The 15,205-nt window shown below is 39.9% G+C and overlaps 1 protein-coding gene across 6 annotated transcripts in view; it reads right to left on the bottom strand.

The window, feature by feature from the left end:
* The window catches only part of HECTD4 (HECT domain E3 ubiquitin protein ligase 4), a 77,948-nt gene that overhangs the window by 10,252 nt on the left and 52,491 nt on the right, over positions 1 to 15,205 (bottom strand). For 4 of the 6 annotated variants that reach the window (XM_026060345.1, XM_026060346.1, XM_026060347.1 and 1 more), the window contains 16 exons: positions 14,505 to 14,642; positions 13,986 to 14,122; positions 13,665 to 13,825; positions 12,396 to 12,577; positions 10,728 to 10,933; positions 10,268 to 10,398; positions 9,833 to 10,038; positions 8,701 to 8,880; positions 7,129 to 8,432; positions 5,251 to 5,458; positions 4,214 to 4,437; positions 3,982 to 4,133; positions 3,627 to 3,733; positions 2,552 to 2,675; positions 1,538 to 1,728; positions 256 to 402 (listed from right to left, as the gene is read on the bottom strand). In XM_026060345.1, coding sequence (XP_025916130.1) covers positions 256 to 402; positions 1,538 to 1,728; positions 2,552 to 2,675; positions 3,627 to 3,733; positions 3,982 to 4,133; positions 4,214 to 4,437; positions 5,251 to 5,458; positions 7,129 to 8,432; positions 8,701 to 8,880; positions 9,833 to 10,038; positions 10,268 to 10,398; positions 10,728 to 10,933; positions 12,396 to 12,577; positions 13,665 to 13,825; positions 13,986 to 14,122; positions 14,505 to 14,642 — 3,798 coding nt within the window. The other 2 variants (XM_026060348.1, XM_026060350.1) reach the window with 2 other exon arrangements.

Raw genomic sequence — 15,205 nt, 5'->3', positions numbered from 1 at the left:
TGCTCTTGGGTTAATGTCGTTTTTCTGCTGTCATCTCAGACAGACCGTGTGCTGGCTGACAGCGAAGCCGACAAGTCTCTGCTAATACAGTGAAACCATCCCTGTCCTGCTTTCCCTGCTTTCACCATGTTCTCATTTCTGTCACAGAGGTACGTGCATTAAAATTGTCTCCAAAACACACTAAAGTCAGTGCGGCACATACTGGACCCTTTCGGGCAACGACCGCAGGGCTTGGGCGCTCCCTGGGAAACCGACCTTTGGCCTCTTGCAGCAACGCAGCAATGCTGTTAGCGTACATCTCGGTCTGCCGAAGCTCCACCAGTGGCAAGAAGAACGTCTCTAATGTGGTATTGAGAGACTGAAGCAGTGCAAACCGTAAGCGTAGGCTTTCAACAGGAACATCTGAGGCGGGAAAAATTCAGTCAGAGAGATGAAGATATTCCCTACATGCTGTAAGTCCATCCTCCCAGCGGACTCAGTCCAGGAGTCCCAGAGATTGAATTCCTTCTGAAGCAGCCCCTCAGGACACCTGCATAGCAGAGGGCTGAAGATGCCTGTATAGCTGTCACCCATGATTTGCCTTTGGTGGACTTTAGTCTCCAGATGTCTGAGTCCAGGACCTTTCATCAGCACTGAATTTGCATTTATTCTGAGAAACTTGCAAAGGAATGCAGTGCTTAGAACAGGATTTGGGTGACTAAAGTTTGCCTAGGTCTAGAATTGAAATCCAACCTTCTTTCCCTCAAGCTAAACTTGCAAGACATCTTCCTGCTCCAGTCTGATCTAGAAGGTATGCTCAGAGAATGCAGAACAGTTGCAGTGGATTTCTAATAATGCTGCCAAAGGCATCGTGGTGCCCACGCACACCCGAGGAGACAGGAGTCCTGGACTCAGCGTTCCCCTCAGCCTGCCGAGGCTCCAATTTGCATCTCCAAAAGAATGCCCCAACTACCTGGATGGCAGCCAGCCCATATGGGACTGCTACCCAGCTCTTCGGCTGAAGAGAAAGCCTCTGTGCAAACAAGGATGCAAGACTCATTAGTGTGGAGAGAGCAAAAAAAAAGAGGGAGCACAACTAGAGAGCCTACTGCTCTCACTATTACCTTTTAAATCACTGTATTACTTCTCCTTCCTTTACCTGCGTCCGAGAAGAAAAGAGCAAGCTCTGCTCAAGTTCCATCACAGGCAGCATCAATGCTGACCCTTGGGAGCAGGTTCCATACCCTGGTTCCTGAATAAATGGAGCTGTAAGACTACAGTCTTGGTGCAAGCACTAAAGCAAGGGGTCAGATATATCCCTGTGTTCAGCCACTTCTCAAGCCTGAAGTAGCTCTCTGCTCAGTGAACAGATCTGAGACAACTAACTTTTTTTGCATGATGCAGGGAGCCTGGATTTCCTTAGGACCTTCACTTTAGAGGGCTTGCAGTTCCAGCAGGTGTCTTTCACAACAAATCCACAAGCAAAGTAACAAGAACACCAGAAAGCCAAGAAGAACACAAAGCACGAACAATTCTAACCACCATAATCTATACGTACTCAACAGACAGGAAATTCTGGGGTCTGCTGCATCAGCTGGATCCAAATACACTTCATGGGGATGTAGTCGTGCTGGTGTAATTGCAAGGTGACGACAAAGTCGGTTAATATACTGAACAAGGGCTACATCCATTTCCAGCGTCCACTTCCTGGATGCTTTTTGAGCATGTCTTGCATCAATGCAGGCACACCTGAAATGTAAAGGCATTGCAACTGTTGAAATGCAAACACAATGCTGCTTACTAAGAACATATTAAGCACAATACCAGATGGCTTGTTCTGCTTCTCTCCCCCGTTCTGTAAACAGAGCTGTTTCAGAATGGACATTACTATAATTCCATTTTGAGAAAAAGAAGTGATTTATGACCTACCTTGACTCACTGTTATTAAATATGAATAAAAAAGGAACTGCATATTGCACTAAGCTCTCTTTAAGCTCTGAAGCAGATATAAGAGAAGGGAAATGTGGCAATTAGCTGTGGCTTGACACGGGAAGTTGAGAAGGATTCATTTAAGGGACTTTTTTCCTGTACAATATTAACAAGGAAGTAACAGTTCCCTCTCCTCCATCATTACTGACCCAGTAAAAATGCTGTCAGTATAAATATCCAGTACACAAAATAGAATAGAAATGCGATGTGGGAAGAAGCCAGAGAGAGCCAGATAGATCTACAGTTTTTATTAGGCCAATTTATACAGTTTGGAAGTAACAAGGACAAGATGAAATACCTTTGTGTAAATCAGGCTCTGACAACGTGGCTTATGATTTCCTTACCTATGCTGTGTACAGGAAAGTCAGGAACCTCATTCTGATGGCATAGCCTCTCTTTTAAGGGACATTTTAAGAAACTATTCAACAATTTTCTCTGCATGCCTTGCAGCCGTGGATAGAGGTATATGAGTTATTAACACACTGGTTAAAGCTATATGGAATAGGAAAATTTAGGATCAAACCTGTTCAAACTGAGCACAATAAATCTTTATCACTTTTACAAAAACGTTTGCAAAACTTACCTTTCAAAATGTAGATCATATCCACAGGACAAAATAGCTCTCCACACACTACGGATATCCTGTTTAGATCGGTCAACCACAAATCTGTGAAATCCATCCAGTGTCAAATACTTCTCCTCAGGAACTGACAGCAGAGATGCAACCATCAAATAGTTAATAACTTACCATAAAGTCTACACATCATGTAGGAAAACGGTTGGTGTATGAGATGCTACCTGCCAGCTTTCTCCAGGCTTTGCCCTCCCACCACAGCTCATTTCTCAAATACATTCCAAACACTGCGCTGTTCAAGACCGATCCAGCCTTGAGTAAATGGCACTCATTTTTTCCCCTCACTGTTGCAGATCCCTCAGCTGCCCTCAGGAATACCTCACCAATATATCTGAGCAGGTATCAAGGATCCATACGTGGCTGAATGCTGAAGTAAACTTCCCTGCTTCTGAACTAACCTGATACTTCCCAGAATGAAGAGCAGAGTTAAAACTAATGCTTATTCTCTCTTCCTGTTGATGGAAGAGGGAAATATCAAAGCAAGATCCTGGAACCACTCCCTGTTGCTGCATGGCTGTGCTGTCTCCTCTACGGATAGACTAGTTATGAGGCATCTGAAACTTTTCTTTCCTCCAGTTTTCCTCTTGTAATGTAAAAGATGATTTCCCTATACAAATTGAGAAACACGATTTAAAAAAGAATCCTAGTTCAACCCCATGATATCTCATTCCTCGCTGTACAAAAAACTCTTGAATCCATACCTCTTAAGAAGTCACTTCTCTACCCAATGTATCCACATGGCCTACGTACATTGTTGCATGACTGCTGAATGAACATTGACTTACTGGGCATGGTTTGCCCTCACCTACATCACTGAGTCCAGATTCACAAGTATGCGTACAAATAAAAGCAGCATTTTAGCAACATTCACTACTGTTTTAACATTTAAGCAACTTGCAAATTAGCCTAATTAAAAACAAAGACAACCCAAAAGCTATCATGACACCACTTAAGCAGGCTGATCCAAAAAATGTATTAACCTTCTAAGACATAACACTACAGAAAAATTCTATATAATTGCTACCTTCTTGTTTCTTTGTGGGAGACTTTTCAGGGTCCTTCTCTTCAGGTTTGCTCTTCTCAGGAGATTTTGGCTTTACAGTAGGTTTCTTCTCACTTAAAGCTGTTCGGCTAAAGRAGAGAATGTTTTTATGTTAGAACTAAGTTTTCTTTCATGAGTAAATACAGTGCCTGTTCAAAACACAGAGCATTGCTTGAAGGATTTTTAGGCCCTCAAGTCACATCAGATGCAAAGATTATTTTAGATCTCTATTGCAAATTTCCCTCTTCCCAGCACTATGTGGAAATACAGGGGGGGATCTAGATCCCTGAAGAGAAACCAGATGGTTCACAATTGCCAGGAGGCTCAAGACACTAACCTCACGCTATTGAGCACAGACTTTTCCTTTGTTGGTGGTTTAGTTACTGGGCGCTTCGTGCTCACAACTTTCACCGGATGCTGTTCTTTGCCTGCCTTGTTGTACTTGCTCTTGTCAAATTTCGGCTTGGGCACACCATATTTCCTTAAAATCTTCCAACAGAAAGGGAATGATTACCCAGTGCTTTCAAGTTATACAAAGAGATACTGAAACACATTTTTCAAAGCACTACCTGAGTAAGCTGGTCCTCTAACACCTTCTTTGGAGGGCGGACATTTGTGAAGAACACATGAAGGAGGTTTCCAGGCGTCTGAGAATTGATCTGCTCTTTACTTAGATAGATATCAGCAACCTTAATGGGTTTTGCTGGAGTTAGGCTCAGCATTTGCTCAGAATGAACACAGCTTTTAAATATTTCTGTGAGGACTTCCCGAGCACCTGGGACCAATTTCTCACCTAATACAAAAAATACAATAGGGTACAAAATACCATGATAACTCTTTAGAATTTGAAACAGGAAAAAAATGGTTTCCATTCAACAAAAATATTACATCACATACCACTTGTTCCAAGAGATAAAATGATTTAGAAAAATTCTACTAGCAGCTCTGATATTTCTGCACTCTCCTACCTTATGTGATAAAGAATTGAATGCCTTCCCCCCATTTTTTAAAATCAAATACAGCAATTACAATTTGAGTSACCATAGGAGTAATGAAAAAGCTGATTATTTATGATGCCAGTGTAAAGATTAAAGTTGTGTAGGTATATACAGTAACACCTGTCAACAGAACTAGTAGTGGATGCTGTTTCTTCCTCCAGATATTATCCTTCCCTTTCCCCTCATGCAGATTTTGGTTCATTCCAACTAATAACGATCCATATAGCTTTCAGTTTGTTAGAGAATATAAATTATTAGCTGTTCTAATTTGGAGACTATACACAAATTCTACTTTAGATGCTGTGTCTAACAGTGGTAAATGGTTACAATGGATATTTTCTCCAAAAAGTCACTAAATAATTTAGTCATTAGTTTTTCTACTGTATGGTTAGCTGTGGGGGCAGCTGAGCAAAGTTCAGATTGCAAACATCTGCTTGTCAACTAAGGGAAGGAAACTTGCTTTCAAATTACTCCCTGGCTCATTATCACCCATCAGTCAGTCAGTCATACTAAATTTACACCAGTCAGTGAGGGGAATCTGACCCCTATATATCATATAAAAAAAGTACACRGTACAAGTGAGATATCTGGCAGTATGAAAAACATACCTTTTATTGACTTATCATTGAAATAGTCTTCTAGTGCTGGGCTCCCTTGTGTGTCAAATAAACTCTGATTTACAGTAGAAACAGTTAAAATCTCTTCAGTTGACATTTCCATTAGTTCATCTTCACCATCCAGACTTGATAAACCAATGAGATCACTACTGTTAAATAAACTGGCTCGGATTTTCTCTATTTTAGCTCTTGACCTTATCTGTACAAATAAGGAATTTAGTTAAGAGGAATTGTGACAGAACAAATTAACTTCCATTTATACTAATTTGCATCTTACACTTTCTCCCCTCCCCATGTAGATAATCGCTACTGTATCTCCTCTACCATTCTTCTACATTAATCATTTGATACCAGAATTCAGGTTTAATCTAGAAATACATTTTCTCTAAGAACATCTGGTCACTGGAACCACCATCCTGCGAGTTAATCACATGCAGCTTTGAATGAATTATTCCATGTCTTAGTCTGGAGACAGTCCTTAGAAATATTAGATAAGGAAAAACTGAAAGTTTCAGATCAGTAATCTGTCATCATTTGCAACTCTGCCTTCCTTGCTTCAATTCTCCATTTAGAAAATACCTAAATTAGAACAGACCTTGAAGCCTCAGCTACACTGCCAGGAAACAGAAACAATAATTTCCTTTGATTCTGAGAATAACTATCATGCATCATTAACAGAGCAGCTACAGACTTGGAGCAGGTTTCAGTATGAATATGCTGACAGCTTTCTGTACACATTTTATGCTTTATTTCAACTCTGCTGTCTTCACATCAATTAATAGCTTGAGAAGAGCAACTGAACACTTTCTATTGGAGTAAGTTATTTTCTTCAAAAAGGGAAACTGATACAAACCCAGACTATGTGGAAATGTCTCTCTGCAGACTCAGGCTAGCAGAAATGGAAGTGCTTCGGTAAGGTTCTGAGAAACCTCCAACATGCAGTTGGGGCAACAACAGTGAAAACTGAGTTTTCACCCATGCACGGGAACCTGATGTTTGATCTGGCACTAGTGACAACCACCTAAAATACTTTTAAAAATAAATGCGGAACCAAGTATCAAYATGATTTATCATCTCTTCAAAAGCAGCAACGCAGAGGAATCTGTAAATGGTTTAATATGTGAAAATATAGCCATCAAGCATAAAAGAATTGTCTTATGGGTCAAACCAAAGGGCCTCCTATCCCAGAGTTAATCTCCAGCAGTGGCCAGTAGCAAATCTTTGAAGAAAATTACATGAAGTAGAGCATGAGTAGATCTTTTTCCTTTATGTATTCTCTCAGCCTTCAGAAATTAGTGGTTTAAAGATTTCCTGAGCTGAAGGCTGCATTGACTGCTGCACTTAGTAGCTACCAATTTGCCCATCCTCCATGAACTTAATCCCTTATGAATTCATTCGTACTCTTGTCGCCTCTGCAACATCTTGTGGCAATGAGCTCCACAGCTTAAGTGGTGCATGCAAGAGTACTTCCTTTTGTTTTAAACTTGCTACTTGATAACTTCACTGCTAGTCTCCCTCTGTCCTTTGAGAAAGAGTCAATATTTATAAGACTCTGAATGGTACAGAGAAAGTAAATGGAGAATAAAATTCTATATCCCTCAGTGATCCTTTCTAAGCTGAGAAATCCTAGTCTCCTTAGCCTCACATTCGCATTGACATACAGGTTATTCTGCACCCATGACCTGTGCTGAGCTACACCTTGCTAACCGTACCTTCCACTCTCAGTCATTCAAGCTGTGGTCTCAGTCAAGCAGGAGGAAACACATAAAATACACTTTTTCCTTAATAGTCAGATCACAGTATCATCATAAAAAAAAAAAAAAGCACAATATACTAGAAAGGAATCCCCTCCTGATTCAAGGCTATTACCTCCACTACTGCAAAACCCTTGATTGGCCGCGATAAAAGTGGCTGGTTGTCCAGAGACGTGACTGTGTACATTGATCCAACATCAGACACAGATGCTGCCTCTACGTTGTCAAGTGGTTCCCCGAGACTTCCAAGGCTGCCAAGGCTTCCAGTGCTGCAGTGCGAAAGATCTAAACTCTCCTGGCTGGAAACAACATGTGGTTCTAGCAATCCTGGTGGAATGGCCAGTTCCAGTCCAGCTTGAAACTGGTCAACAGAGATATCGCTAACGGTCCGAGATATACCCTGCGAGCTGCAGAGGGAGGCCTGGCTTGTAGATGCTGAAGCACTAACACTCATAGCAGGGGTGACACTGCTGGAACTGCTGATATCCAAACTGTCTGCACTACTTGACACAATTGGTTTTTCCAGTTCAGTTCTACATTCTCCTCCTTCTGCTTTGTCCTTGATTTTTTTAGGATCCTCTTCCTGCAAAGGGATGTAGATTTCATCTTTGAAGACTCCACCATGTGCATTACATGCCTTTCTGATTGCACTTCTGACAGTATTCTCCTCTAAGTGAGTTGGTATTCCAGAAATCACAAGCAAGCGGCTATGAGCTGTTGGACCAACTAGTGCTTGACATGCATCTGCTACAGCATCATTTGTTACACCCAACCCTTGTGGATCCTTTTTAGTTAGGTGTCTGAGAATTATAAGTAGAGTCAGTGCTCTATGAAACCATAACATATCTTCAGGTTTGCTTCCTCCTATACTGAGAATTGCAGCATCAGTTTCGGCTGCTCTGGACGAAGACCGTTTACCTGAAGATGATGTCTTTTCCCGCTTCATTTTGACTTTTTTCCTCTTTGACAGCAAGCTTGGACTCTGTGGTGTCTGCCCCGGAGAAGATGAAGATGAGGAGGATGAGTCACTAAGATTTGGGGCACTTGTTGAAGACATCACATTAGCTGTTACACTCATATTGATAGGTAAGGTTACTTCTGCTACAGCAAGGCAGACTTCCATTAGAGCATGAAAGTATGTTGAAAACCTTCCTTGGTCAGCCACTCCAACACCAGAACCACCACATGCATTTCCAGACACCCAGTTTTGTGTTTCTTCATCATACAACTTGTGAAGTTCTGACTGAAGGGCCATAAGCATGGCCAGACAAGGATTTAGCTGAAGGGCAATAGAAGAGGACAATCCCGCTGGATTTTTTTTCTGCTCCAGACTGTGAATTTTGCGAAGCAACTCAGCCAAGAGATGAAATATCAACTCCTTCACGCATGCTGCCATGTCAGTTGTCCAGAGAAAGTTTCCTGTGTGTGAAAGGCAAGACATGGGAGTCAGCATTGTTTCGCTATCAGTAGCTTTATTACATGAGTTGCAATGTATGTCAACAATAAGCAAAATAGGAAGGCTGTCCAAGAAGTGCATAGCAACAATTTTTTGGAATTTGAAGAAAATTTCATTATTACAGAAAAGCTCAGAAATACGCAGCTACTGTCATTTTTCTTTTTTCTTAAACCCTCCATCTGAACCAGCACGTTATTGGTGCTCATTATTAAATAAATATTGTATCCTCACCCAAAAATTCCACTACTTGCAAGAGAACTGAAGCAGGAATAGTGTCCAGTTCATCTTCTGATTTTCCATCTCCATCCTCCAATTTCCAAGTTAGTAGCTGTTCTGTGAATGCCATTGCCAGAGGGAATTCAAGGGGAAGAGAATGTAAGACCAACACAGCTCCAGGAGGAGGAGATACTCCTGAACAAAAGGGCAAAGAAAAAACTCATCATGACTCTAGGCACTACAAAAAGTAAAAGTAGTATCAAATCTTATCATTTTTTTTGTTAAGGCTAAATTTAGGCTAGATGAGAAGTTTCTCTATTAAGCATCTAACAAACAAACAGAAAACTTTATATGTAATGATATCTTGATATAATCCATGGTGATAATGTAGAAATAACATTTTGTTTCCATGACATCAAATAGAACTTTTAAGCCTGTATTTTTTAGCCTAGAAGCATATAGGCCTTTCACATGCACTGTACTACAAAGAAATGGTTTTGTGATCAGTATTCAAGAAAACAGAGATACTGTTAAAAAAAACAAACAAACAAAAGAACTTAAGGACCTTGAGTGGAAAGTTTTAAGACTGCAGCTCAGTCACATACACTGCTCTAAATAAATCACACTGTTTCTCCCTTAGGCTGGAAATGGAGGAAAAAAAATTAACAATTGCTTCTGCTTGAGAAGCTGGGATGACCTATATATTCCTATACATATAGGAACTYCACATGTTAAAGGACCTTACAATCACAAGCGAAAAATAAATTTAATCTCCATCTGAAATACAGCATTTCAATCAACAGTAGCACCAACTTGAACATGGCAGAAATATCACCAGACACTACTTTGTGCAGCTCATGGACGACAGATCACCAGAGGAAGTGCAGATCCTGATAGATTTAAAAGGACTAACAAAATCATAGTCAGATGGCTTCCAGCTTTATAAAAAACTTGTCTGTTTGGTTAAGAGCAATGGTATATTTCTGCTAGGACACATTTCCTAATACCTTGTTCAAAAACGCTCTCATAAGAGAAGGCAGGACTGGGGACAATACAGGAAGCTCCTATAGAAACAATGATGTTGTTTGCCTCACTTTTGAGAGCACAGTTAAAAATTTTTTTTTATTATTATTATTTAATTTTTTACCTAGTTTGATGTGGACTTTGTCTGTGGGGGTGATCACGGAAGGGTACTGGTTGGTTGTTGGGGGAGGTGTTAGGCCTGTGTTGGTTGGAGAGGCATCTCGAGGATAACACACTGCTTCAATTAGGTTTAATTGGCCATTCCTCTTAACTTTATGCCCAAGCCCATAGACAAGCACTCGAGCCCAAGGAGCTTTATACAGGGATGAACTGGAAAAACAGTAAAAAAGAATGTAATTAACTATTAGAAATCCTGACCCAAACACAGCAAGATGCAATTCAGACACTCTGCAGCATTTATCCCTCCACCTAGAAAACAAGCCTCTGAGAAGAGAAAAATCTGAAAAATGAGCACCTACATACACAGGGTCCACAGAGGCTCAGCAGCCTAGGCAGCACGCGCGTAATCTTTGCCACTCGCAGCCCCTCAATTACTTACTCTTTGCGGAATCCAGACTGACTTTCCTTACAGGACACAATTACAAATGCAGCCCCAGGAAAATTAACATCCATATTGACTTTGGATTCCGAAATTGGGAATTCTTCAGCAGGAAACTGTTCTGGTGCAGTCTGTAAAATAAAGTTTCATAAGGAAAGCCTCCAAGCAGCAGTAACACCCCCTTCCCACCCCATCCCTTCTTTTACAAATAAAATACAGCATTGCAAGTAATGATGTAGTCTGAGGCCACTTGATTTCAGTATGGTCCAGGATATCGCTACTACGTATGTTTTCAGTGTGCCCAATATGATCCAAAGAGCAATACAATCAATCCAGAGAAACAATTCAGTGTGAAAGACAATATTATGAAAGTTAGAATAATATATGAAGCAAGGGCTCCTTAGAAAGAAGACAGACCTTAAAAACCATAATAATCATGAACCGTTAATAAATATTTTACCTGCAAAAAGGAACATATTTGTTTAGTGAGATCTAACAGGCTCTCCTCTCCTTGATGCAGTGTCCGAGTGATGGCAACAGTAAGCCACTCTCTGATGGCTTGTGAATTGCCCTGGTAGAAAAGATCTGTGGCAGCACAGTTCTGGGAATGGATGCAATGTTGCAGGGACTGGGCCAGAAGAATAGAACTTGAACTGATTGTTCCATCTGCAATAACAGGTAAGATATGACAAATTTGGAAATTGCTTCAAAATGTTTACGTAGCCAGTGAAACAGACAGTGGAGAGAGATGTTTTAAAACACTTGTAAGATTACAAGCCTCTACATTCACTCCTAAGCAAGTGCAATCCCCCCTCCCAAAGTTCAGCAATACAAAGGATCCTCCCAAAACCAAACCTGCACCCCTGACATGGATGGTTTCAGATGGGATGGCCCTCTAAATCTCAGCTGTACTCTTCATCTGCTTTAAACCAACCCTCAGGGAGGCCTGCCAGACATGCATGAGGTGTAAAGGTTCACGGCTGCCTTGCTCTGTCACACATACGAAGGCAAACATATTCCCATTTACTTCGTAAGTAGGAGGCTGAGGAACCAGAAACACTCTCTTTCCGCCTCACATGGGATTCTAGATGAGGTGGAAGCAGCTTTATCTGTCCTCAAGCTTTCCCCAAGTACAAACATGATAGTTTTCAGGTGGCCCTGAGTAGGTCCCAAGCCCCCTGTGCCTCAGACARCTCCCTTTCTGGAGTTAATGGTAGAAATCATAGAAAAAGCGTATTGCACAAAGGCATTAATTAAAGCTAAGTGTGGACATTCACCAAAATCCCAAATTGAAAACTGTATGTGTTAGCAGGACTTGGATTAGACATATTTTAAACTAAAGAAAAAGAAAAAAGGGGGAAAAAATAAAAAAAGCTTGTGAAAGTATTTTCTAAAGCCATGCAAAGTAGTGCTGTACCCTGCAAGAGGATCTTATACAATGCAGCATCTGTTAGAGGTAGCCAAGTTTCAAAGTAATTGGAGAGGGGAACAGAACTCTCTTTCCAGTGGTAAATAATCACTTTCAATTATTAATAGCCTATATTCAATGCTTTATACTTCCTCTTTAGGCCCCAGCCATCACACATCTCTTTGCATGCAGAATAGCTTTGTCACGATAATTTTCTTTTTTAACACTCACTTGAAATAGCCAAAGATCCATGATTCAGCACATACATTCTCTAATCAGATCTGTGATTCCAGTAGGAAAAGGACAAACCATTTTGTAAAATGAAGAGTTGAATTTTGAAAACTGTGAGACCCACCTGGCATCTAGTATTAGTACCCTGGATTCAAACTATAAAACATTCTCAATTCCTTACAAGTATCCCATCTGGATACTTTTTTTTTTTTTTAAATAAACAGAAGATGATCAATGACAAAAGAACACAAGCACACATGTGGAATCTTAGGAGGGTCTCTGAACTCTCAGTTTTAATCAGATCATTAGCAAGAATCTAAGTTTAGTCCCCTGTCACTAAAGTAATCGTGTCAGAAGTCCATTGAGTAAACTTTTTAAGTGCCATCATTTTTAACTACTTAATCAAACAGTAAGTGCCAAACTCWTTAGTTTTTTTGCCCCCAGAAAACTATTGTACCAAAAGCAGCTATGATAAAAATTAGTGCTTACCAGGAAGAGGTGGCGCAAGAAGTTGGTTGGACAGCAACTGCAGGTGCTCCAGAGTGATATCACGGATGGCAGGAATATGGAACAGGCGAGTAAACATGTGTGGAGACTTGGGGGCAAAGATATTAAGGAGAGCCATGCGGCAGTACAGTTTGGCCAGTGCAGCTTCACTTCGCAAAAGCTCTCTAGAAAAAAAAACATCAAAACACAAAATTGTTTCAACACACTTAAAATATAAGCCATATCCAGTAACCTGCCTTTGAATCCAAATCCAAACACACACACACACACATACTCTTAATTTATTCTTATTTAAATGGTTCAAATAGATCCAGATCTTTCTTATTTGCTTAAGATAGCTCTCAGCCCATCTAATTCTGGCATGAAATTAAGGCGTTTGAATTAGAAGCCAAATCTCCACAGAGTCAGTTGAGACTTCTTGAGCCTTTAGATAGCAACTGATTGATGGTACAGGAAACCTAGGCTCCCAGGAAGATAGATACCTCTTAGACTTTATCAACAAAACCACTCTCACATGACTAAGTATGGCGCTGAATTAAACAAAACAAAATATGCCCCTGTAGTCTTCTATTGCTTCTCATACATTGGCACAATCTTCCTGCAAATTTAAGCCCAAGGAGACCGCTCAGGTTGTGCAGTTTCAAGTGTTTAAACTCACAGAGGAAAAGAGCCATGAAAATAAAACCTATTTTCATTTTTGAGAAGAGATAAGATCCCATTTTTATACAAATCAGCATGCAAAAATAAAATGGCAGGATTTCTACTACTGGTAACTTTTGCATTAAAACCTCAGTCCTACGGGTGAGAAATGCAGTCTCATGAGGTGCAGAGAGTCCTGTATTTAACAGTGAAATTCACATTTCCAGAATCAAGCAAGACAGAACCCACAGACAAAAAGCAGATGTTATGAGTACCACTAAATAACTGAATGTACTACACAAGCAATCCAGCTTTGTGAAAGTTTAAATAGTTTAGTATTTATACAGACAGATCACTTCACCCTTTCAACAAGACCATCATAACCAGGTTCCTTTATTACAAAAATAAACACTGTTCATTAAAACATTAAGATTTAATTAATCTTTGTTGGTTTTAATCTAACAACTACAAAAAGATTCAGAAGTTTACTTCTGCTCAGAATAAGGTTGTAGTAGATAATTTCACTATATGAAATGTTATTGATTGAGCCATGTAATAAAAATGTCTTTTACATACTCTAACTTCTTCTTTTTTTCTTTTTTTTTTTTTTACCTGTGAATTTGGATATTTGTATTATCCAGGGTAACCAAACCATTAGTTGCAGTCCTCCTATAACCAGCAGGTGGCCTTTCTAACATGTCAATAGGATACCAGTATCTTACCAAAACTCCTTCACTTCTGAGATAAGTCTCTACTTGTACCAATTCATTTACCTAGAATAACACAAAACAACACTGTCAATAAACACAGTAATGGATTTTTTTTGAAGAGCTCAGAATTAGCATTGTAAGCAATCTAGTACACTTTATCATAATTGCTCACAGATGTGTGATGCTGATGCATTAAAAGCCCTCCAAATGCAGCTTTACTTACTGAATCGACATCCAGCACTACACCGTGAAGACCAAATGTCTTCAGCATCCCACGAATAGCAAACTTTGGTAAAGCTGTTCCAACAGCATTACTGGCAACATTATTGCTGTCAGGAGAGCGAGTCACCACCGTGAGACCTGAATAGAAAGGAACACAGTTATTAAAATACAGCATTTTCTCAAGCTAACAATTTATATAGTGGATCTCTAACACCAGAGCTCCTTAGCTTTTATTTTGATTAAGATGAACGGAGTCCACCTGCATTAACAAGGCACATTAAAAGGGGCAGGGGGAACAAGATAACTTCATACACAGTACATTTATTTTCAAAAAAACCCCTAAAAATAAAAAGAAGGCACTCTGATAAAAAACAAACAAACAGTTCACGCTTCCAGTTCCATTCCATGTTCACCTAAAGATCTGTGTGTTTTAACCATATGGTATTGTCAGCACATGCAGAAATAAATCATATTTGGTTATAACTTTCTTTCTGGAAAAGAAAGATCAAAATGACCTTACCTTTTCGTACTTTATCAATTGTAAATTTATTTGCTTCATCTTTGATATCCTCAATGGTAGGAAGGTAGAGGTCTCTTGGGATGCCACCATTTTCCTCGTAGAGGAATTCTACAGTTTGTCGGGCTATATCAACCATTCCTGGCAGACAGAGCAAGCTGCTGGTTAAATTGAAGCTTGATTTTGCAATAGCTACATACCTCTAGTGCATTTTCTGCATCACATTCTCAACTGATCATTATATATCACATTTTGCAAACTTTATTCATCTCAAAGTGATAGTGGTGGGCAATACTTATAAAGGCTACCTGACTTTAAGTGTATTTCTAAAGTCAACCCTCCTCAGAAAACAAAAGGACCTCATCTCCCCATAGCAGAAGAGACTTACTATGCCTGACCTTCAATTTACTGCTCTAATGACCAACCTTTGTACCAAAACTTTTAAAACATCCAAAAATGCTAGAAGAACAAGAACTATAAGGAGAGTTATATTTTCCCCTACACTTGAAATAAAATCTCTTGAAGTACTAAGAATTCTTATTCTCATAGCATCACAGGCAGGTGAGATATCTAATTACTTAAATATTCTCTTAGCCTGGCTGATAGGGAATGAAGGTTTCCCAACAGTGACTAGTATGTTGTTCCTCATTAGAGCTCAGAATTCTTACTTTACACTGACTCTCCCACAAACAAGTTGTCTTGTC

This window comes from Apteryx rowi, unplaced genomic scaffold, assembly GCF_003343035.1.
Source record: "Apteryx rowi isolate R43461 unplaced genomic scaffold, aptRow1 scaffold_168, whole genome shotgun sequence".
In the NCBI taxonomy this organism is placed as follows: Eukaryota; Metazoa; Chordata; class Aves; order Apterygiformes; family Apterygidae; genus Apteryx; species Apteryx rowi.
This window is presented reverse-complemented; position numbering and strand designations above follow the sequence as displayed.